The sequence below is a fragment of the Magallana gigas genome, chromosome 2, assembly GCF_963853765.1.
Source record: "Magallana gigas chromosome 2, xbMagGiga1.1, whole genome shotgun sequence".
NCBI lineage: Eukaryota > Metazoa > Mollusca > Bivalvia > Ostreida > Ostreidae > Magallana > Magallana gigas.
This window is the reverse complement of record NC_088854.1, coordinates 49,069,095-49,093,840: the sequence shown is the minus strand read 5'-3', so window position 1 is coordinate 49,093,840 and position 24,746 is coordinate 49,069,095. Positions and strand designations below refer to the sequence as shown.

At 30.8% G+C, this 24,746-nt stretch overlaps 1 protein-coding gene across 3 annotated transcripts in view; it reads right to left on the bottom strand.

Moving 5' to 3' along the window:
* Window positions 1–1,953: 1,953 nt before the first annotated feature.
* LOC117681511 (neural cell adhesion molecule 1-A-like) overlaps window positions 1,954–24,746 on the bottom strand; it is a 50,629-nt gene continuing 27,836 nt past the window's right edge. For all 3 annotated transcript variants that reach the window (XM_066076983.1, XM_066076982.1, XM_066076984.1), the window contains 13 exons: window positions 18,955–19,233; window positions 16,308–16,577; window positions 15,023–15,283; window positions 14,195–14,482; window positions 11,718–12,014; window positions 11,456–11,572; window positions 7,013–7,031; window positions 6,008–6,060; window positions 5,798–5,819; window positions 4,946–5,010; window positions 4,484–4,502; window positions 4,261–4,346; window positions 1,954–2,210 (listed from right to left, as the gene is read on the bottom strand). In XM_066076983.1, coding sequence (XP_065933055.1) covers window positions 2,143–2,210; window positions 4,261–4,346; window positions 4,484–4,502; window positions 4,946–5,010; window positions 5,798–5,819; window positions 6,008–6,060; window positions 7,013–7,031; window positions 11,456–11,572; window positions 11,718–12,014; window positions 14,195–14,482; window positions 15,023–15,283; window positions 16,308–16,577; window positions 18,955–19,233 — 1,844 coding nt within the window. In that variant the 3' untranslated portion in view covers window positions 1,954–2,142. The remainder of the gene's footprint in view (window positions 2,211–4,260; window positions 4,347–4,483; window positions 4,503–4,945; window positions 5,011–5,797; window positions 5,820–6,007; window positions 6,061–7,012; window positions 7,032–11,455; window positions 11,573–11,717; window positions 12,015–14,194; window positions 14,483–15,022; window positions 15,284–16,307; window positions 16,578–18,954; window positions 19,234–24,746) is intronic.

The following is a 24,746-nucleotide window of genomic DNA, read 5'->3' as shown; positions in this document are numbered from 1 at the left end:
GTTTACAAAGGAAGACTCTCTTTTTTTTTCTTCGGTTTCTTTTTATTACAGGTCATTAGACCTGTTATTAGGTCAAAAGACTTCTTATCTAATATGAAATAAAATGGGGCTGGTCCTCTAAATAAGGGATCCAACGGGGTGTATAATCCTTCATCCATCGCTCTTTTAGATCACATCTGCATTTCTTAATATGTTTCGTTGATGAAGATAAAAGGCAAGGTCATTTCCTCTTCTAAAAATCGGACGGAAGACCTCCTCGTTGCTCGCAACGAGATCGTGTCTAGTTTCTAGTTATATTGCGTCAAAGTTTAAGTACTTTGGCCCCAAAAAATCCCTAATTACGTAATAAATGGGCGTGGCAATATTTTTTTCTAATAGATATTGGTATGACCAACAACTTTGCTTCTTTATTGCATTACAAAATCTTTATCGTTTTTAAGTTATTTGTAATAGAGTTTACGAGTGTTTTGGCCCCTAAAAAAAGGGGCCAGCCCCTTTTTCTTGATTTTGTTGGAAAGAACTTTTGATTTTCTACCACTTTTGTTCTATATGTCTTAACAAAATATCAACTGATAAAAAGATATAAATCAAAACGTGTGCAAATTTTGAATGAAAATTCGTACCCAATTTTCGTGCCCAGGCGAGCTCCAAGAAATGACGCAACAGGCATTAAACAACTATATGCTGCACAACTCTAAACTATCGTCTACCTATCCTGAAAATTTGATATTCATATCTCTTATGGTTTCCGAGTTTATAGATGCACAAAATGGGACGTCAAAAATTACAAAATGGCCGACAATTCGGTACCGGAAGTGACTACGAAAAAATTAAGGAAAATGTATGAAGTTTAGATCATGCCAAAACATCTGTGAAAAAATGGTTGAGATCGGTCAAATAGATTTCGAGAAATCGCGTGCACAAAATTTGGAAAATAATAATAATAATAAGAAGAAACAGTACGAAAACAATAAGGTCTTCCGTTGGAAACGGAAGACCTTAATAATTACCATCATTTTATGAAAGCTTTTAAATTTGATTTTTAAAAATCCTATCAAAGTGCGTTCCTGTTTAATATATGCGATATTGTACAACCTGCATAGAGGAGATATAAAGCATTTTATTAACCGGGTTTTCCAACGGAAAACTCCGGTTATTAAAATGGTGAAAATGGCGGGCGGGCGGCTGCCAAAAGGGTACCCTCATTGTACGGATAATTCCTCCTACAGTTTTCAAGATAGGAAGTTGTTCTTTTGCAGATCAATTGTACATATATCAGAGGTGTGCATATTGCTAGGATTTTGATTTCCGATAATTTATCGAAAAAATACCAGCTTTTGAACTTAGTCATTTTTTGGCAAAATATTGCATATAGGGTACCCTCATTGTACGGATTACTCCTCCTACAGTTCTCAAGATAGGAAGATGTTCTTTTGCAGATCAATTGTACATATGTCAGAGGTGTGCATATTGCTAGGATTTTAATTTCCGATAATTCATCGAAAAAATACCAGCTTTTGAACTTAATCATTTTTTGGCAAAATATTGCATATAGGGTACCCTCATTGTACGGATTACTCCTCCTACAGTTCTCAAGATAGGAAGTTGTTCTTTTGCAGATCAATTGTACATATGTCAGAGGTGTGCATATTGCTAGGATTTTAATTTCCGATAATTTATGAAAAAAATACCAGCTTTTGAACTTAGTCATTTTTTGGCAAAATGTTGCATATACATGTAGGGTACTCCATTTCACTGGATAAGGGTTGACATGGATTATAGATACAGTTTACATAAAAGAAAACCCGGTTTGCTGTCACATTGACAGCTTTTCACTTGTTGTAATTTTAATTGTAAAATATACATGTATGCCTGAAATTAAAATTATTAATCAAATTATTGACATTAAGACTTTATTTTGCAAAAAAAGACGTATTTGACGTTAAAAAATCAAACAGAAATGAACATTTATTCGATATGAAATCAACAAACTAAAATTCAATGAAATAATTAGTTCATATATTTTATGAATGTGAATACTTGATACATGTCTTTGGTTTAATCATTACAATGTTCCCACAGATGACGAGTATACTCTAAAGTACTATACATATTGCCCCAGAAGCAAACTTAAATAATGGTCTACTTCACAAATGATGTGTTCATATATTCTTCAGCATACTGTGCCACGAATTTATCATCGCTTGAATCTACAAAAAGATTACAAACACGTCAATAAAAAAGCAAAAAGTATGAAATAATTTATGAAGTAGATATCATATTTTTATTCGATAAAAACAACTATATAAAAAATTATTAACAATTAATTAAACAAAACTAAAAATAGATTCCGGTCCAAAATCCCGTTTTTTTGGGAGTTGATTTTAATCAACTCTCCTATGCAGTTACATTTGCATAACGGAATTGAAACAGTGTTTGGACCTAACATAAATCATCACCGCAGACAAGACTTAATAATCGATAAATTGGATGTAATGTATTTAAAAGCATTGTTTTCCAAGAAAAACTTTATACAAATACCTTGAAAATTGTAAGCTTTTTAATGGTACGCACAATTTAGATATTTTTGTAATCGAATGTATTCTTACGCCAAAGTACAATGAGACTGGTTCGCTGTCATTGATCACAAAAGCGCCGTTTCTTGTACCAAGGGCAGAATAGACTGTATTATTTCTTTGTGAAAAAAATTGTTTGGATACACTATTCCAGAAATATTTAGATTACTGATACATAATGCATCGTAGAGTTTAATGTCGTTTTTCTATCTTTAACTGTTACACAACATGATTCATATGGGTTTTTCCGTCTATAGAATTTTTGTCGGTAAAGCCCGAGAATTAATTTTAGTTATTAGTTATTATTCAAATACAGCTAAGAAATGACTTGCTATGAAACATATCGTTGAATTAAAGATAAATAAAAATAAGTAAAATCAACTCCCGTCAGTACCTTAGTGTTTGGATTAGGACTTTATTTTTGCGGATAATTAATTAACAAACACTGATAGAAAAACAACAAGTCCCGATTGGAATTATTAAGCTTAGTACGATGTTTACATGATTCACCAGTTTTAAAGTACAAAAGAAATTGATTCCATTATTTTTGAAAAGTAGAATAGATATCCTTAATTTATAAAAGTTAAAAAAAACGTTAATTTTTTCCATAAAACGTTAATCATTGATGAGAACAAGACAACTGATGAATGTGACCAGTAGTCATATGCGTATAAAACTAGTTAGGCTTCCTAAAATGAGGTAAAATTCATTAGAGGTGAAATAAGTTCAATATATTTATTAATTATTAATTACTGTTTTAAACATTGTCAATTGAGTACACATATTTTTACGAGGGCTTTTTAAAAAATTTATATTTTTCAATTGTGTCTTTTTTGAACGATTAAATGCACTGGAGGTATTTTTGATGATATATGAACATTTCCATCCATTATCATATTATGGCAGTCAGTAAGGTACACTGTACGCATCATTAGGGATAGTTATATCATATAATAGTCATATAATAGCATTTGGTTACGTTCGTTTGTTTAGAAAATAAGATTTTTTAGATAACATTTTGTTTTTCATAAAGGTGGTTCATTAATGTATCATTGGGACTCAATTTAGTATTTTACTACTACCCTAATCCTAACCCTAATATTTGTGTACAATAATGTTGGGGTATGGTTGGGGTTCATTGTATAGATGGAATATATTTATGTATCATTTGAAATTTAAAATTCACTACGAAATGCATCATACTATTGCAAGGGACTTATTTCAGGTTAAATGGGGTAAAAATTAAGGTTCCTTGGGGATCATTAAGGAATCAATGAGTTTAGTTGGGGGTATTATTTGGGTTCATTATGGGTACATTTGGATTCATTTGTGTAAAAAGACGCACCCTTGTTTTATAGGGTTGTATAGGGATATACTCTTATAAGAAAACATAATGCAAAATCTATATGAACAAAAAAATATTTATTCAAAAATATATACTCAGTATCGTTATTTTTTAAAACTCATCTTTATCACTTTAACCGTTTATGAAAAAAAAACCGCATGTTTAATCAAAAGCATTTTGAGAAATTTCATCTAGAATGAGACTATTTCACGCGTATCATACCTTTTTCAATTCAACATGGTATTATGCTTAAAATATTTTTATTTGTATATTTTATCTTCGCATTGCAACAACCGAAATAATTAAATTATTCAACTGTTGGGGGAAAATGTCGTATACCTTTAGTTTTAAGCGGTATGTTCTGGTTGTCGGAATTTCCCTCCTTTGCAATACTTTCTTTTTCTTGCAATTGTTCATACAACTGTCTGTAAAATAATGATCAATCTAAATGCTCTTTATGATATGAGTTGGTAAATACATTGATAGCTAGATGAATGGATAGATAGATAGATAGATAGATAGATAGATAGATAGATAGATAGATAGATAGATAGATAGATACTCATTATTTCCACGATTATCTGTAATTGAAAGTCATTTATATTAATTAAAAAGAATTATAATGAATCAAATTAAGTAAGTGCTTGAACATAACTTACGTAGCTTAATCGAAATTATACTATAAAACAGTTAAGAAATGTCAATGGTAGTTGTAGCTAATAAAAATAAGGTTCGAGTTTTTTATGGACAGTTTGCACGATGTTTGTAATGCTATATAATATTAAGTTAATGTTAATACTTTAAACAATAAGTGTTTCAAATGTTGTTTTGATACAATGTATATATTGAGTTCTTTATATTTTTAATAATATAACGATACAATTATTCTATTGTGATAAATCATTCTTTTTTACCATTTCACCATATAATTATTTCATAACAATAGCATACGTAAATGTAGAGTTCAATTTTAACTTTTTTATGAATGCCATTTTATTGTATTTTATCAATAAATTTTGAATACCTGTTTGCCTAATAGCTTCGTATTGGTTAGTTTCCTCATTTGGGGTTAACTTGCCATACATGTCCCTGCAATATATTTCCAAAAAATAAATTTTAATTAATCATTGAAACATTTCTTTAAGTGGGCAAAGCATTTTTACAAAGTTTATGTTTGACTGATTTTACTTGAAGTTTAGAAGCAATATATCACAAATTATCGGGATTTTTAAAAAAATAAAACACGTATAAGATAAATGTTCACTTTATACAAATGTATTATTACTTATATAAAGTCAGTCGATAAAACCATATGATTTGTGAATGATAAAAGAAAGGTCCTAACGCAACATTATTATTGATCTAAGATGAATGAAGCTGTAAATGTTTTTCAACTACTTTAAAATGTTAGCATTTTTCACATCGTGATGTTCTTTCAAAGAGGAGATATGTACGTACTTGATGGTCAAAATATATAACTTTTAAAAATTTTAAATATGATTTTACTAGCCGTTAGAAATTATCAGATTAAAAACGTTCAGCTTTCTGCTTTTAAATAAGATTGTTTTTCTTGAATCATTATACCATCTCCTCTTTTAAGGATTGGTATAGTTTGAAAATAATCACGACCATCCGTCCTTTTAAATAGGGTTTGGAAATTCATAATATTTATATTAAGTAAATAGCTTAACGACGCATTTAAAAGAATTAACAACTTTAACCTACATATTCCAATGTGAAAAAACTTTCATAATTATACCTTTCACCATTAACCTTTCATAATGACTATATGAATTAACACATACATATAAGTGTTGTCAAATCAATGCAACGAAGTATAAAGCACGTTAAATGAAGCTTTTAGCAAATCACAAACCTTTGTGTATGGTCCTGTTGTTCTGTAATTGAATAATTTTACTTTAAAAACTGTTTAAGAAAATTAAATTGCATCTATATAAATTTATTTCTAAATATTTATAACAAAAGAGTACCATAAGTCTTTTAATCTTAATCTACAATTTAAAGAATTTTTTAAACGATTGCTGTCAAAAAGTTAAAAACATTTATTATCATAGTGTTTATTTACCTTTTATGCTTGTATAGTTAGATGCGTCTTTCTTTGTGTCTACTTTTACATCCCTTAAAAATATGAAGCATTAATAATGAAAATGTTAAAAAAATGCGTGATCTTAAATTAAAAAGAAAAGCTTTATAATACAATGTACTTTGACTATTACAAGGTTAATTATTAAAACAATAAAATGCTTTCTTTGTGATTCATTCGGGATATGAAGGTAGCGACATTGCAGAAAAAAATACAAAACCCGCGTTTGTGGGTTATTTAAATATTTTCTGCAATGATTGCTACCTTCATAGCCCGCATGAATCATTAAAGAAAGCATTTTATTGTTTATAATAACATCTTTCTTTTAACTCATTAATAAATTGAGCGTAAAAGTAAGTTAAATTCACAAAATTACTGTTAACGTACATAAGTAGGTTAGATAAAAGAAACAGCCAAATAGTCTCCTGTGAGACTTTGAGTCTGACATCATCACGATTATTTCGTGCAGTCCGTGATTTTTCTTGGATATTTGTAGGTCTCGATCAATAAAAAAACAGGGCGTATCAATTTCAGTCCTGTCACTTTCTTGTCAGTTTAAGCAGCTGTATATTTCGACCAATCGATAAACGGGAAGTGTGAATTCCAGTCTGGTTGTTCATATAGAGCTATGATTTAACTATACGAGAAATTTCCGTAAGAAATAGATGGAAAAATACTTGGTAGATGTAAACACATTATTATGAATTTATCAGACCGGTAACTGTGTTAAATCAAAATAACCCACTAACAGACAAATTCATGTTCACTGCCATTAAAGATGTAAACGGATTTTCACATATCTAAATCTCTAAATATCAATTCATTTCTTGGAGCTAAGTAACAAACAAGGAGGTACCAGTAACAGATGTCATTTTATCAATATTATTTATAGATTGTATCTGCAATTTTGTTTAAACTCTTGTAATAAAAATATCATTTTACATATATTTTAAAAACCTGGGTAAGATCTTGTTTAAAAAAACTTACCTATTTTTTTTCTCAAATCCTAAAATAAAACATTTATTCAACTGAAAGTATTGATCTTCTGAGTGCATTAAAATGTTGATTAAATTTTCGATACATGGACATTAGGAATTATTGCAATTAATTAATTCCAAACAACAATAGCACTATATTATAGAGTACACATATAGATATCATTAAACCATTAATCAAGCAATCGAATTGGATCTTTTATACAGCCGTTTGGTTTTACTGTTTTAGTTATGAATTATGTATTGCAAATAGTGATTGCACATAATGATGAACATAAATTGTCTTGGAACGACAACAAGATGTTCATAGGTTTTAATGGTCATCTGAGAAATTACGGCCGTTAAGTACCATGTCAGTTAGACACCAAGATCTTTTGACATTTGCAAAGGCGTGGAGGCACCATAACTTCAGACACCATACCATCTATTAGATGTTTCTGTACTTAATATTTCTGTTTATATAAAGTGGTCGTACATTTACTAAAATAAATATTAAGGTAGTCCTATTCTCGGCACTAAATGGACTCAATCATTAAAAGCTTAGCTTTAAATGGTAGACATACATTCTACCTATATATATTCAAAAGAAAATAATTATATATGTTTACATGCTAGTTTTTTGTTATCACCTCTCAGACAGATGTACCTCTTGCAAAAGTTTGAAAAAAATTGTCAGATTCCCGTTTTCCCCCAAAATTTTGAAATCTAATTAGAGCTTGATATACAAAATAGAGAGTAAATATTTATTTAAACCACATAACATAATTATTTTTGCGCAAATTGTTGCATGTTAGTACGCTTTATGGACTGATGTGTCAAAATAGAATACAAAACAATGCGTGTTTGGTCAGTTTCTTTTACGATTTTATGGACTCAAACCTAAATCCATGGTATTTATTATACAGAATGACTTTTTAGAAAAAAAGATTTAGTGAAATAAATCATATGTTGGCGGATTTTTTTTTTTCACGCTATAAGGTCTAAACCAAGAAGACACTCAAGAAAAATTCCGTAAAAATCACATTTGCTACAGTTTTCTGCTGAGGTCTGTCAACAATGTTAAATATCATTGAGATATTATTTAGTCGACAATTAATTATATACGGAAAACTTTCTGTCTCTAAATTTTAACAAATTTTAGTGAAAGAAAAGGGAAACATTTAAGGGAAGGTCAAAACAAAGAAGAATGTACCGGAGATCCTAAGTAGTGAGAAATTTTGTTTTTCATTTTATCATAACAAATTCGAGCGTCTAAAAATTAATCATTTTCTATCTCTCATACAAAACATACATTACCGTTTTAATTGCTTATTATTGCCATTGTTTACAACTACGATTTAGAGAAAAATCAATACCGGATACCTAAACGCTATGTAAAAGTCGAACCAACATTGTAAAATCTGCATTATGACGTAGTGCATTACTCGGACTACTTTAAAAATTAAACTTTAGGACATATGTAAAATGTTACGACTGTAACAGTTGGCATCTTTTGATAAGGTATTTTTTTTTTTAAACTTTTCATCTTTGACAATCATAATCAAAATGATAAAAATCTAAACTCTTTAAATGCATGATTTTTTGGTGTACAGTCAATATTTATTTATCGTATATGGAAATAAGTGGCTATATCATCTGCTCATTGTACATATTGAGGTTCCCTAATGTTTGATTTAATAATGTCTTCACAATCATTTAAAATTAAATGGAATGTGCAATATTGTTTCCCTTTAGATTGAATTTTAATACTGTCAACGCTAGGTACATAATTCCTTAAAGGAGTTTCTTTTCATTGCAATCGAGTTAGACAAACATGTAAAATAATTGTTATGAATACTTTTGCACAACATAATGAAATAAAAAGATGAACTTGACCTATTATACATAGTTGGTTTCCTCTTGCTGCTTACTATAAATACGAGGTGAGAGAATTTTTATGTCATTGTTGACAAGTACACAAGTACGCATTGTACTTCATTATCTTCTTTTATTCAGCACCTTTTTGGATAGAGAGCAGAATATAACTGGTGGTTTGCTTTTTTTGTTGTTGACAATTTACATGTGTAGTATATATACGTAATGAGATTAAATGAGGACTTTTCATGATTTCTTCTAAGTTGAACATCGACAATTAATGCAAAGTTTCAACATCCATTGACTGAAAACACAATCCATTTACGATATGAAACATTAGAAATTAATAGAAGTAGAAGCTTTAAAAAGATAATTAGATGGTCAAACAAAACGCATATTTAACCATCAGATAAAGCATATATTAGGTACATGGTAGTTAAGAAAAAAAATGAAATCACTGAAATGTACCCACTCTCCTAGCAGTGAGTGGCCAGCACGCTAACCACTCGGCCATCAAGACAAGTCAGAAATTTAGCTTTTGACGTTAAACGGAAAATACCGCGATGGGCGTGCACCACACAGACTCTGAGTTTCAGGTGAAATGCAATTAAACGGCAATTTGAGAAAAATCAAATGTACCACATCCATGTTCCTTTAACCTCCACCCCCTTGGACTAGAGAAATCGTTCACAAAGGACATTTATTAAAAATAATGATTTGTATCGAATAAGCAATATATTAGTGTTATATTTGTGTTTTAATCAATTAATTTGTTAATATATATGTTTGCTTCATTACTTTTGAATTTCAGTATGATATGGTATTTTTAACTTTTGAGACTTGCCCTGAATTTATACATGTATTTGAGTAGTGTTTGGCTTATCTTGAAATTCTATTTTTGGATCAAAACCTGTTTGGGGAGAAATTCCGGTCAGGTGATTCTGTTGAAGGGAACTTCTCATGTCCAGGATGAAGCATCCTTTATTAAACATTATTTGTTTAGACTTTGAAGAAGGAGAGAGGGTTTATTTATTGATTCAATAATAGTATTTGTGGAAGTTGGCTGTTCATAAGTAGGTTAGTTATTTAAGTACATCTCTTTTAAACCTAAAAGGGTAAACAAGTGTTTAATTAACTTTTAGAATAATTATTTAACTTAGTAAACATCATCTTAAATTGTGTTAATTAATTGCTCAAGTATTGGGAAAAGTATTTAAAAATATAATTCAACTAAGTAAAGTAATGTTTTATATTAATACATGTAAAATACGTGTGTTATACTTAAAAATTATATTTTGTACAAGATAAGTGTATGTGTGTGTTTTGTGCATAGAAGAGGGTATGGCCATCACCATTGAATCGCCAAATGTGTGTGTGTCCCTGTCCCATTCCTGTTCTCTAAGGATCAAGGAGGCAATCTCCAGGTATATATATATCTATTGAACAAGTATTACTTATGTAATAAGATCATTTTGATAATCTTATTGAAAAGTTATATTTTCTATTTATTTAATTGTCTTAACTATAAATTGGGCATTTCATTTTTTTGCATCTCTTATAAAGGTAAGTCCTGTAAATTTACAGGAATAGAAATACGTGAAACGTATTTATAAAGTGAAATATTCTGAGTTTAATGTATTAATTCTGAGGAAAAGATTATATGAATTATGTCCCTTTACTTGTATTTTTTGGTGTTTTTATGTCAGATACTTGTCTAAATATTATTTGTGTGACTGTGATAATATGTGTAAATGTGTTTTATCGAAATTACAGGATTCATAAGATAAAATATATGAGAACCTTGCAAGCAGCGTTGTGATTTATAACAACAAGTGCTACATTAGTAATACCAACTCTATTAAACATTATATACAACAATGAAGAAAACAAAATGACAATAACAAACTGTCAACCATCTCAAAACTCCATATAGCGAAATACAATTTCAAAGCAGAGCAACACGGACCTCTAAAAAGATAGAGGTGGGATCAGGTGACATGGATATATTATAATATACAATATTCTATAATATACAATATATTATAATATACAATATATTATAATATACAATATTATATGACGATTTTGCGATAAAATCCCTGCCATGGGGTTCAAGAAATGTATTTATATAGTAGAGGGCTAAATGATCTCTCTTACATGCATTCATATGTGACTATTTTGTTTGAGTGATTCCAGGTTTACATAACAACAAGTTTGGATTTTCTTTAAAATATGAAAAGGTGGAAAGAAAATTTTGGTTACTTCAAAGATGCATTATACAATGTATCTCATTTGAAAAGAGTTGGCCATGTAGTCTTCAAGAATAAAATAGCAATATTCAATTATTAATACACGACGAACGTAGCAGGGCGATTGACGACGGGAGACGGATACCAATTGCAATCTTAAAAAAGTTTTTGGCATCTTTAATCGACAAAAGTATCGACGAATTTTCAATTAAATGTTTTGTTAAAAAAATAATTTCAAAACTAGTCTTTACTGTGGAGATGAAAATATAAACTTTAACAAGTCATTAAAGTAGAATCATCATCGAAAACCACCAAGGAGTAATAAATATTACCTATGATACATGTGTATTGCCTGTGAGCACAAATCACAATGATTATAATAATTGTAACCAACATCAACGCCCCTATAACGCTTCCAGCAACTACGCCTGTTTGAGAGCTTGCTGTCTCTGTAAAAAGAAGATATATATATATATATATTAGCAGTTGCACATAATAACGTATGAAAATAACGAGACTCAGTATTTATAAAAAAAAGAATACTAGCAGTGAATATTAATACACCAGAAAAATGGACAGATATTTCAACTTAACCTTTTACGTGTTTTGTCTTGCAGCTAGTAACATTTGAGGAACTAGATCCATGGCTGTTTTTTGCTGACACAGAAAACCAGTAGGTCACAGAGGGTTGAAGATTGGTAATGTAAGTAGAATGAATCTCATTTTCACCCTTGTCCAGAAAACGATAAGAGAGAACTGTTCCATCTTGACTATTCAAAGTAATAACAGTAAAATATTGAGGTTCGCCGCCATTGAAAGAAGATATCCATTGAACTCTGACTCCTGTTTCTTCACATATAACGTTTAATTTTCTAGGATGGTCTGGTCTCCCTTTTCCAAGACAAGAAATTAATAATATCAACAAGGGCATGTTTAAATAAATGCTTATAAGTTTACTTACAATCAGCTCATTTCATTTATATTTTCATTTCAAGCAAATATGACAAAAGCTGAATTATTTTGTTTTTGTTGACTTTTCACATTCAGATATTAATTTCAATGATTTTTTTTCTTGATAACCGTTATTTGTTGCTTATGAGTGAAACAATGAAATATTATTCTCTTTTGTATTGAAAAATTGTATTGAGCTTATGATGAATTTCTACATCCTTACTGAGTCAATCTTTTACAATTTATAGTAATAACTAAACATAAGGTGGTTAAAGGCTCACATTACATTTTTTGCGTTAGACATTTTTATCAAAGAAACTTAAGGCAAAGAGTATTGGTGACACATATGTCTCTCTATCGTGTCTTCTCTCTCTTCACTCCCTCATTTTTTCTCTTAGCCAATCTCAATGTTATTCAGATGTAATATTAAGACATACATGTACATTAAAAATAAAAAAAAAAGCAATAGACCCCAAGTGGAAAACACAAAGACACAGGGTGAACGAACTGGTATGTAATTAAATGAACCAATCTATCCTATAGTTCCCAATATATTTTTATCCTTCTGATTTTACGACAAAGCACACATCTTTGCATGAAAAAATCTAATGTTATCGAAAGAGACATTATTACAATGAAATATTTTGGTGCTATTGGTAATAGTAATATGAATACGATTTCGAGTAATTAAAAATTTCTTCGGTTATAAAAAAAAAATGACGATTTCTTATAAAAGTGATTATTACGACTGCAAAAAGTATCTCATAAATCCCAATAATACCTAAATTGATATTTTCTATTAAGCCTTATATAAATGAACCCAAATTATTACCATCGAGATCCATTAAATTACCTTCATATTCGTCAGACAAGGATTCTTGTATTGATAGGGTTTACTAAATTTACATTTCAGTAGATTTAATGTTCACTACAGTGTATATTTATTGTAAAATTGTAAATAACAGATAGCGAGATGGCATTGTTCCAGAAAAACCTAATACAATATCATCAGCTATTGGGCGGGAAGGAAAACTTTAAGGTAGTCCTATACTCGGCACTAAATGGGCTCAATCATTAAAAGCTTGGCTTTAAATGATAAATATACATTCTAGCAATACATATACAAAAGAAAGTATGTATGTTTACATGCTTGTTTGTTTGTTATCACCTCTCAGACGGGTGTACCCCCATGCGAAAATTATTGACAATTATGAAATTTGCCAGACGTCCGTTTTTCCTAAAAATAATTACCAATTTTGGGAAAATTAGAACTGAACATACAAAATAGAGTATAAATATTTATATAAGACATATCTCATCAACCCTGACGAAAAAATCCGTAAAAAATCACATTTTGTTACAGTTTTCTGCCTAGATCTGTCAACAATGTTAGATATCATTTAAACATTAATTATTGACGATTGATTAAATTCGAAATAGTTTCTGTCTTTAAATTTAAACCGGTTTTAGTAAAAGAAAAATAAAAATCCGGGGGGTGTGGATCAAAACAAAGAAGATATAAGCATACATGAGATCCTGGTTAATCAGAAACTTCGTTTTTCATTTTACTTTAACAGAATCGAGTTTCTCAACATTAATCATTTCTATCTCTCATAGAATACATATATTACCGTTATAATTGCTTATTATTGCCATTGTTTACAACAGCGATGTAGAGCAAAATCAATACCGGGTATCAAAAACGCTTTGTAAAAGTCGAACCAATATTGTAAAATCCGTATTATGAAGTAGTGCGATACTCGGACTACTTTAATATCAGTTTTAGTTCACAAAAATTAGTGTTCTAAAGTTCTTGATTAAAATGGAATATCATGGGAAGAAATTCATAAATAATTAGGGTAATATTAATGTTAACAATTAGTTAGGGATTTGTTTGTGTTTTTTTTAACTCATATTGGTACGTCTAGGGGTGCATACATGTAGATGAAAAATTCATTGTAACTTAACATATTCGTGACCATTTGGGTATTATTGAGATTTATTTGGGTATAAAGTATCATAACTTACTCAGTACAATTATCCGTTGCCTGGCAGTTGTTAATAATCATAAATAGAATAAAATGTCCATAACAGAACCGTTAAAATACATAATCACTTACTTTGTTCGATCACATTCACAATAACGGTTGTTCCTCCAAACATGTTCCTCGCTTTTAAATGATAAACCCCAAAGCTACTCTTTTCAACAACATCTTGTTTTATTTGAACTGTGAAATTATTAACGTCATTTTTTATGATGGTGGTTATCATATGATTGTTTCTTGTTCCGTTTTCATACTGTAGCTCGCAATGAGGCTCTGGATATGCAATTATTGTAGTTGAAAATTCAATTCCAGTGGTGCACGTTACTCCAAGTGTAATATTCGTTTTATCTGATATCGGTTTACCTTGAATAAACAAAGAAAAAATGCTTTATTGTGTCTTAAAACTCTTTCAATTAGGTGACAAAACAACAAAAATGATCTGAACATTTCATATAGTTTGAAGCGTTTCAATTAATTTACTGTTGTTTGAACGTTATCTAAATCGGTAGATTTTTAAGAATTCGACATTAAAAATGAGTTATAGTATATCATTTTTAGTAAAAACTTGTACAGAGAGCATAAACATATAATTATAAATTTTAGGAACCGTTAGGTAATTGTTTCAACGCTTTGTTGACTTCATCAAAGTTTGTAAATATTAAAAATTGGAATCAAACAATCTATCCACGTTTTAACAAAAAGGCTGAAATAAAACGACATGCCATGCAATGCAGACTCGAATTGAATACATTGAAGGAATTATACTGTGTAATATATTGCATGAAGTTAACGACGTTTTAAGACGTTCGTTCTTTAAAAACACCAAAGGTACAACATTTCTTTACAGAGTTTTGTAATATTCTATTGAAAAATAACAATTAGTCTAACTAGTATAAAACTCACAGTTTACAATTAATTCCACTACTGCTGTCACCATTTTTCTTACTGCGTTACTGGCCACAAGGGTATAGTTCATGGTATCTGTACACGTGGCTCTTTCTATGGTGAATGAAGCTGTTTTCACCGACGTCTGGGTAATCAACAGATCCGTCGTATTATACCAGGACACATTTGACAATGGGTTACTAAAGATATCTCGAGTCATCGTGATTATGTCACTCTCATTTACTAGTTGTAATGGTCTGTTCTCTATGATAGGTGGGTCTAAATATAAAAGAAATTTAACTTAATTAGTCTCATGAGCCGCTTAAGGGTGTTATTTACTCAGGGTTTGAGTTCTCGAATTCGGATTGTTATAAAGTTCAATGTAATGAGTAAAATTTGTTCTAAACAAAAAAAGTATTAATAAAATGAATAATTATTGACAAATCAATTGGTATTTTTACTTTATTACGTAATTAGGCTCAAACAAAAATAGACTTTTGGCCACACAGAGAAAATTCGGACTAAATTTTGCAGATTTTGTTTTCCGCTAAATCAGTTTTGGCAGTACTCTAATATTGAAAGTTAAAATTTTATATTTTAGTCTATATAATTTTTCATATTTTCTGCTGGTTTTACCTCACTTATTTATTAAAATAATTGTATGGCACGAATTGCGAAAATATTAAAAAATGCTTAAAAACGATAAAAGACACCATATCACAAAATTTTGATCATTGACCTCATATAAATTTTATGCCAACAGAATAAGGTCAATATAAGTAGTTCAATGCTATAAATGTTTTTGTATTATCATCATTCAATTTTTTGTAAATTTGAAAACTGATAGAGGAAATTCGAACTGGAATATTTTTTCAAATTGTAGCTGAAATCTTAATGTTTTGTACCTATTTAATGCCACTGTCATTCATAAAATGTATAACACTTTTTAAAGTGCTCTAATTTTTTAAATATATTTACAATTAAGAAAATTTCAATTGTAGTGTAAAATTTTATGGGATTTTTCTTGATTTATCAAAAAATATTCAATGGCCATTTACTCAAAAAGTAGGTCATTGACCTACTTTTTTGAAAGTGAAAAATAACACTACAATCAAAGGTCTATAACATACAATAGATGGGATTTCATTATCATCAGTGGAATTTGTTTTCATTCTGAGTAAACGTCATCCTTAAAGAGGAATATAGATTTCCTAAGCCATTGCTAGTGTAATAGATAGTGCATACATGCACATGATAAAAATCAACATATCATTTGAATGAACACATTTACGAGAAATCTTACATAGAACATTGATGAACATGGACTGGCTGTCTGTCCCCTTCTCTCCATTACTGTAGTTGTTTTCTGCTGTACATCTGTAGGTACCAGAACTGGTTCTCTGTATGTAAGGTAACTGTAGGGTAGCTCCATTCTGTCTGAATCCTGAGTTGTCTACCTTGGTCCAGTAGAATGTGGTAGAGCTAGGATTTCCAGGGGTGGCAGTACAGGTGACTGATATGTCTCGTCCTTCTATGATGTCTTGTTGAGACAGCGTATACACCATTGGTGGGTCTGTATATAAATCAAAACTTATATCAGTAGGTACTTAAGCTAGATCGCTATGATATATAACCACATTAGCACTGATCTGTCTGAATCTTTGGTTGTCCGCCTTGATCTAATAGAATCTGTTAGAGCTTGGATTATCAGAGACAGGACGACAGATGGTTGACGATGCTCTCCCTTATATTATGTTTTGTTGAGATAACGTATTCACTTTTGGGGTTTGTAAAAGGTAAAAAGCATATGGTATTGCTTTTATTTATTTAATAATGTACATGTAAAATAAATTTGACAATTGTTCGTGTCGTAAGTTATTTTTGTGTTTTATATATTTAATTTACAGGCTTAGTGCCTGTATATTAGATCCGACGATATATACATGATTGTACAATTAAAACAATAGACATACAATTGATATGACAATTGATCATAGGATTATCATTCAGTTAATTGCAAATCGTTTCAAGCGATAGTATTTAGAAAACTTTAAAAAAGGAGTAATTTCACCACAATAAAGAATATTGTTTCTTATTTTTTTAATCATAAGATCAGCAAGAACAATATTCAATAAAATGTTGTTCTTTCATATTATTAAAAAAACCCAATTTAAACGATATTGAAAAAAATGTCTGCATGTTATAATCAATAAGGCTTGTATCCTACTTACAACCGATTATATGTAAAGAAATGTGTGCGAGTGATTCAATCTTTAAAACAAATGATATGAGAAATAAGAGAAATCAGACTAGCATATTTTTGTGCGCTGTCAATTCTAAGTTTTGATTTGATAGAAGTTTTTTTTTCAAAATCAGATTTTCATTTATATACTGTAGGATTTAAGCAAGAAGAAAGTATATATATACGCATATTTTTTTACAACGCCAGTGCAGTGTACTTTAGTTATTGAATTTACAGGTATTAGACACATAATGAGACCCTTTCTAGAATATCTTAAACGTAAAACCTAAAGTTTTTTTTAAGTTTAAAGATACATATCTATATAGGTGAAATCAATATCTTATGTCGTATGTATAATAAAAAAAAATCCGATGACACTTCCACAAGAATTTTATGAAAATAAACTTTTTGTCTGGTTCATTATTTATAGGTTTTGAAATTTGGGATGTTGAAATAAAAATATTTGTAGGGTAGAAATAAGCGTATATGTCATGCCTTGTTGTACATATTTGCGATGTAAGAATAATGATTCTTTAAGTTAAACTAAATACTTTCTATCAACTTGTATGTGGTATTAATAAAAGCATTTATTACCTATATTAATATGAGTAATCAATAACATCTTATATACTACATATTATTGCTACGAATGGTCCGCCATAAGCACGGTTAAACACGGCGAAAATCTGATATATAATAGGTTTATCTTAAGGGTAATCTGGCTATAGAAAGAGGGAAACCCCACTATATAGTCAGTTTTCCAGGGGGAGGGGGGGGGGGGGGTTACTCTATGACCATTTTCCGGGCGGAAAGATGACTAGGGGGGGGGGAGGCATTCTATAACACCGCCATACTTATTTTCATCATATTTAAGAAATAAAGTACGAGTTTTCGTGAATGTTGCAGAATAACCTCCGAGGTCGAGAAATGTTGTTTTCAAATATAAAAGCCGAGGCGTTAGCCGAAGCTTTTATATTTCAAACAACATTTCGAGACCAAGGAGGTTATCCTGCAACATTAACGAAAACAAGAACTTTATTTCTATTCTACTAACAGCCCAGTATTTCTACAGATCGTTCATCCTATAGAGAGACGATCTATGTCATTTTGACGGCTGTTCCGTGTAACCCCAACGGTTTTGTTAGCAATGTTTACATGTGTATCGATCAAAGGAATCACATGCAGACGACAGACTTTTTCTTGGAATTTTAAAACTCTTCACTTATTTATAAAATATCTTTGAATCACATTCCTAATATTTTAAGGGCAATTTAGTACGATTATTGCTTATACACGTTATATATTTTATGTAAAAACACGCAGTGAAAATGTGCTAGGGAGGTCCTAGACACAGCCGCATTGATCTCTTAAAAATAAAAATTTGAGGCAGTACACATTGTTTTGACTGGAACTAACACGTGAAATTGACATGGTTTTAAAACTTTTTACGGTTTGAAGTTGTACTTCCATGATCAGCGCGAGACAAATAGGTATTTCTGATCTGATAATTTACTGATGACGTTTGTGGTATATTGGAGAATAATGTCCGCGGCATCTCTCTGATCTCTGCAATAACTGTAGTATAATTGTTGATATTTTTTTTTGTTGATAAAATTGATTACTATAAGGAGATTGCTATTGTTATCAGTTTGCAATATTTTAAATACGTTTTTATGACTAGTTAAATACGTTCACTTGTTCTACTTACATTCCACATTGAGCGTTGTGTTGACCGTCTTTGGTGGTGTGTTGCTGTTTGAAGCTCTACATTCTAAGGATTTTTTATTGTCTGTTCTGTTTCCTGTTATAGTAATGGAGGTTGTATCTGTTCCCGCCATGAACGTGATGTCCGTAGACCCCAGGTACCAGGTGATATTTGGAGCAGGAACTGCATTTCTGTTGACTACACATCGGACTTCCATTTGGGTACTTTCTCTAATGGTAAGTGGATTGTCACTCGGACTAATGGAAACGTTATAGACATCGACTGTGTAAAGAAATGCGTTATTTCAATTTTGATTTGCAAATTGTCTTTAAAAGCATACATTTGCATACAGTGTATATTTCTCTTTGACAAAAGACTGCACTTCTAAAAGCCTAAAAGCAAAAAGGCATATTCGATATATTCGATATATTAGATTCGATATAGAGATTCGGAATACGAGATTCGAAATTCGAAGTGCAATATTTGGATGTGAAAATTGGTATCCTAGCGACATAAACAATTCTAAATAAAAATCATATGGGCATGCTCTTATATACTATAAATGTTATTTTATCCCTATGAAATGAAAAAAATAAATGATTATCTCTTTTTACATAGATCATATAAAAAACTATTACAGTGTGTTTCGAGGATCTAAGTGATTTTGCTCGTTTTTTATGCCATGTGAGGGATAGCTAGGGTAGTGCAGACCTTCTGAAATAACTTTTTTTCACTCACCATTCAGTGGCAACCGACTTGTGATTTACATTCTCTCTCTCTCTCTCTCTCTCTCTCTCTCTCTCTCTCTCTCTCTCTCAAAAAAAAAAAATCAGTGCAATAACATCGCAGAAAAGACAAATAGGCTGTATTTTTTATAACTTTTATGCAAATACATTCATATGAATATATGGTTATAGCTGAACACTGCTCGTAAATAGGCACCACCACACAGATACCTGGTATATAAACCCTTCGATTTCGTTACACTCTCGACTCGTGGCCGACATGTAGTATTTCTTTCGTGGTCTTTGGATTTTATGTATTCATTTCTTATTCTATCAGCATATTCTGTTTGTAAATAATGCATTGGCGCGTTCAAATGAAGAGGTCAATTGAAAACCATTTATCCTTCTGTTTTCAAAAAGCGTAAGTGAGAAAAGAATTAGATCGATTACACGATCAGTATGTAATGGCCCCTGCTGATAAGGCAAAAAACAACATTGTCTTTGTTTGTAAGGCACATTATATTAATTGCATTTTCAAAGAACTAGGTTTCGATTCTACACTTGGTAATCCTACTTATACCCATAGCAGCCTTTCCGAGGAGGAAGTACTTCCACATCATAAATTAGTTATGGATATCGTTAATATTTCCAAAAAACAAAATGAATTTGATTTATCTTATTTGTACTGGATTCCGATTATTCACAAAAGTCCTTACAAACAGAGATATATATCAGATTGCAGTAAATGTTCTATCAAACCCCTCTCTTTACTCCTTACTAAAAGTCTCACAGTAGTAAAGAAGAAACTTCAAGAGTACGGTACAACAATATACTCCAGAAGTGGTGTGAATCAGATGTGGATACTAAAAAACTCTTAAGAATTCTTAAAAACTTTGAGGTCACAAATCCTACCAAAATTAATAGCATCAAAATATACGATTTTTCAATGCTTTATACAACCATTCCCCATGACAAATTTAAATCTAGGCTTTTTGATATCACTAACAGTTATTTCTTCAATAAAAGTGGAAGTCGTGAAAATGCTTACCTTGTCACTGGACATCTAAAATATTGTTTTGCTAAAAACCATTCTGATTGCACACACAAGTACTCTTAAGTTGACATTAAAAAGATGCTTGAGTTGATAGACAACATCTATGTAGTTTTTGGAAATCAAGTCTTCCAACAATCTGTTGAAATTCCCATGGGTACCAATTGTGCCCATTGTTAGCAGACGTATTTTTGTATTAGTAACAAGCAGAATTTATTCAAAAACTTGTATGTGGGAAATAAAATAAATAAAGGCTGTGGCCTTTAAAGGGACATGGTCACGATTTTGGTCAAAAATTATTTTTCCGTTTTAAGGTTTACAATGCTTCAGTAAGACATTTTTATTAGGCAATCAAAATTTGAGTGTCATTTAATGAGTTATAAACGAGTTACAGAGTTTGCAATTCTTCGCGATGTAAACAAAGCGTTTGCTTACATTTTGAATGTTGAATTAAAAATTCAAGTTTTATACCAAAAATGAATGTATTAATCGTTAGGAACAGTTTATTTATGCTTAAAATGAATAATAAGATAAGTCAAACCAGCTTAAAAAAGATTTTTACCGGTATATTTGACCTATGTTAACAAAAACAGGGCACGAGCCTTGTTTACATGACGAAGAATTGTGAGCCCTGTATCTTGCTTAAAAGTCAGCGACTGGCACCAAAACTTCATTTGATCATTAGAAATGCATTCCTAAAGCATTGCAAATAATAAAAACAGAAAAATAAAATTTGACCAAAATCGTGACCGTGCCCCTTTTACTCAACATTCAGGTATATCGACGACGTACTTTCAATTAACAATTGTTATTTCCATTCTAACGTCGACCCGATAGATCCCAGTGAACTTTAAATAAAAGATACCACAGAGTCTGCGTCCTCTGTTTAATATTTTACTGGAAATGGACATTGATAGTAACCTAACTAAAAAACTTTATGATAAACGCGATGACTTCAATTTTTCTATCGTCAACTTCCCTTACTTATGTAGCAATATACCTTCATCACCTGCATATGGTGTTTTTGTCTCTCAGTTAATTCGATACGCAATGGTATGCTCTTCGTATGAACAGCTTCTAAGGTGAGACAAGCTACTTACAAACAAGTTGATAAAACAGGACTATCAACAGTCTCGTTTGAAGTCATATTTCCGTATGTTCTATGGTCGATACAACGACCTTGTTAGCAAATACAATCTTCCACTGGATCGCATGCTGACTGACGTTTTTCATACTAATTGTTAGACCATAATTAATCACTTAATTGTCTAAAGACTTTTCTGGGATTTTTTTTACCGATTACGACAAAGAGCACACGGCGGGTGTGACCGGTCAGCAAAGGATGCTCACTTCTCCTACGCTCCTCATCCTACCCCTATCTTTTTGGAAGTCAGTGTTGCTCTCCGTTGAATTTGCATTTTTGTTTAAAGATTTTTAAGATAGTTGACGGTTTGTTATTGTTATTTTTATGCACACATCGCTGCAGTTATAAAACTGTTTATTCCATAAAATCATGATTTAATGCTTATATTTACATTGTATTTGCCTTGTCTGCAAATGTGATTTATACCTTAAAAATCCATTCTATCCTATGGGTAAGTTAATATTTATGGAAGATCCACATTAACAGTCACAAGCGTGAACTTTGATTTTCGCTTGTAACGTTGCAGTTTACAGCGTTCAACGTTTGTGAAAGTATATTAAAACTTTTCATTTTAACTTTTGAGTACCCAGTGATAAGTTGTTGCATTTTTAAAGAGGCATTCAAAGATCACAGAATTTAATTGAAAAAACAGTAGAATGTAAATATATGTTTTTGGCCTCACAAATGATGTTAATAAAATTTAAAACAAATAAACAATAAAATGGTATAAAGATAAAAGCAATTAAAGCTAATTTTTTATATTGTCGGATATATATCAGATAAGGTATTGCAGAAAAGCTACTTATGTTTTCAATTCGTATGCACAGCATTGTGTGCAATGGAATCGACGATAATTTAATTGAAACTAGAGCAAAGGTCGTTGGAGTGGGTCTTCCGTTAATGTGTAAAGTAAAACTATATGTTCCTGTAAGAAGCCAAGTTCTTAAACCAATAACAAGATCACCTAAAACGAAAAGAACAAAAATCGAATAATTCTTGGTACGACTTAACAAAATCCGAATGATTTTAAGTATGAATAAACAAAAACCTTTTCGATTTCAAGAACGACTTAACCAAAAAAAATCCGAATGTGTTAAAGTACGACTTATCCATTATTTTTGGTACGAGTTAATTTAATTTTTAACTTTATGCTAATTTTTAAACCAAGAACGTGGAATCAAAATTTCAGGAAAAATCAACCCCAATATCTCTGTAATGCATCATCCGATTTTAAACTATTTTCAGTGTTAGATTCAGCTCGTTCAGCTTTACAAAATATATATACGTTTTTTATTTGATCAAAAAATTCAAATTTTCGAAAAATTTCATTTACTTCCGGTTTCGCCCGGAGGTACGGATTTTCATTTCCAGCCTTATTACAGAGGCAAACGATCAATATACATGCTCGAAAAATTCCAACTTTTTATCTTGAAGCGTTTTTGAAAAAAGCCGCGGACAAAATGACTTTTTGAAATTTTTAAAAATGACGTAACGTAAAAATGGAAGTGACGTTGCAATATAAACTTTAACATATTTGAGGCATTATAATTGCACATAATATCTGAACGTTTCATATAAATCGGTTAAAAACTTTTTGAGTTATGAAGCCGAAAAGGAGTCAGAAAAAAAAGTATAATAACTAGACTCGATCTCGTTGCGAGCAACGAGGAGGTCTTCCGTCCGACTTTTAGAAGAGGAAATGACCTTGCCTTTTATCTTCATCAATGAGACATATCAGGAAATGCAGATATGATCTAAAAGAGCAATAGATGAAGGATTATACATCCCATTGGATCCCTAATTTGAGGGACCAGCCCCATTTTATTTCCTCTCAAATAAGAGGTCTTTTGATTTCAATATATTTTGTGTAAAAAGTTTGTTACCGTTCTTGATTTATCTGGAAGAGATCGTGGGAACGGATAACAAACAATTTTTTTTTACAAATTGTTAACCACAATTCGTTGGCATATTTTGTTCAATATTGCTTCTTAAATTTTTTTATTTTTATTTTGGGACGTTCTGGCCTCTTATAATCCCTTATAACATAACATTGGAGTAAACAATTTTCATGTATATGTATGTAACATTTCGAATAACATAAATGCTTCTGTAATGTATTACAAAATATTTTACAATTAAAAATTATGATTAAAAGACTTTAGAGCCTTATCGGCCCCTATTTGAAGGACAAGCCCCTTTTTCTTGATGTTAATAGAAAGCTCCTCTCATTTCAAACACATTTGGTTCAACAAGTATGTAGAAATTAAGTACCATTCTCGAGATATCTGGAAGAGATCGTTTTAGGGGCCGACCTTATAACTCCTTTTAGGGACCGGATAACAAAAAAATATGGTTGCAAATTGTTAACGACATTATTTGGAGCATCTTTTCTAAAACATTGCTTTTCAAAATTTCTCTCCATTTTCAGATATATATGATCAAAATTTCGGACTGCGGGCCCCTTAAAATCCCTAATTAAGTAGCAAAGGAGTGAACAAATGTTAAGTTTAAGTACATAACGTTACGATGAACATAATTGCTTCTTTAATGTATTACAAAATATTTCACAATTAAAAGTTATGATTAAAAGACTTTTGAACTCTATCGGCCCCTAATTGAAGGGCCAGCCCCTTTTTCTTGATGTAAAAAGACAGCTCCTGTCATTTCAAACACATTTTGTTCAACAAAGTATGTAGAAATTATGCACCGTTTTCGAGATACCTGGAAGAGACCGTTTTAGGGGCCGACCCTATAATTCCTTTTTGGGACCGGATAACAAAAAACATTATGGTTGCAAATTGTTAACGACATTATTTGGAGCATCTTTTCTAAAACATTGCTTTTTAAAATTTCTCTCCATTTTCAGATATATGAG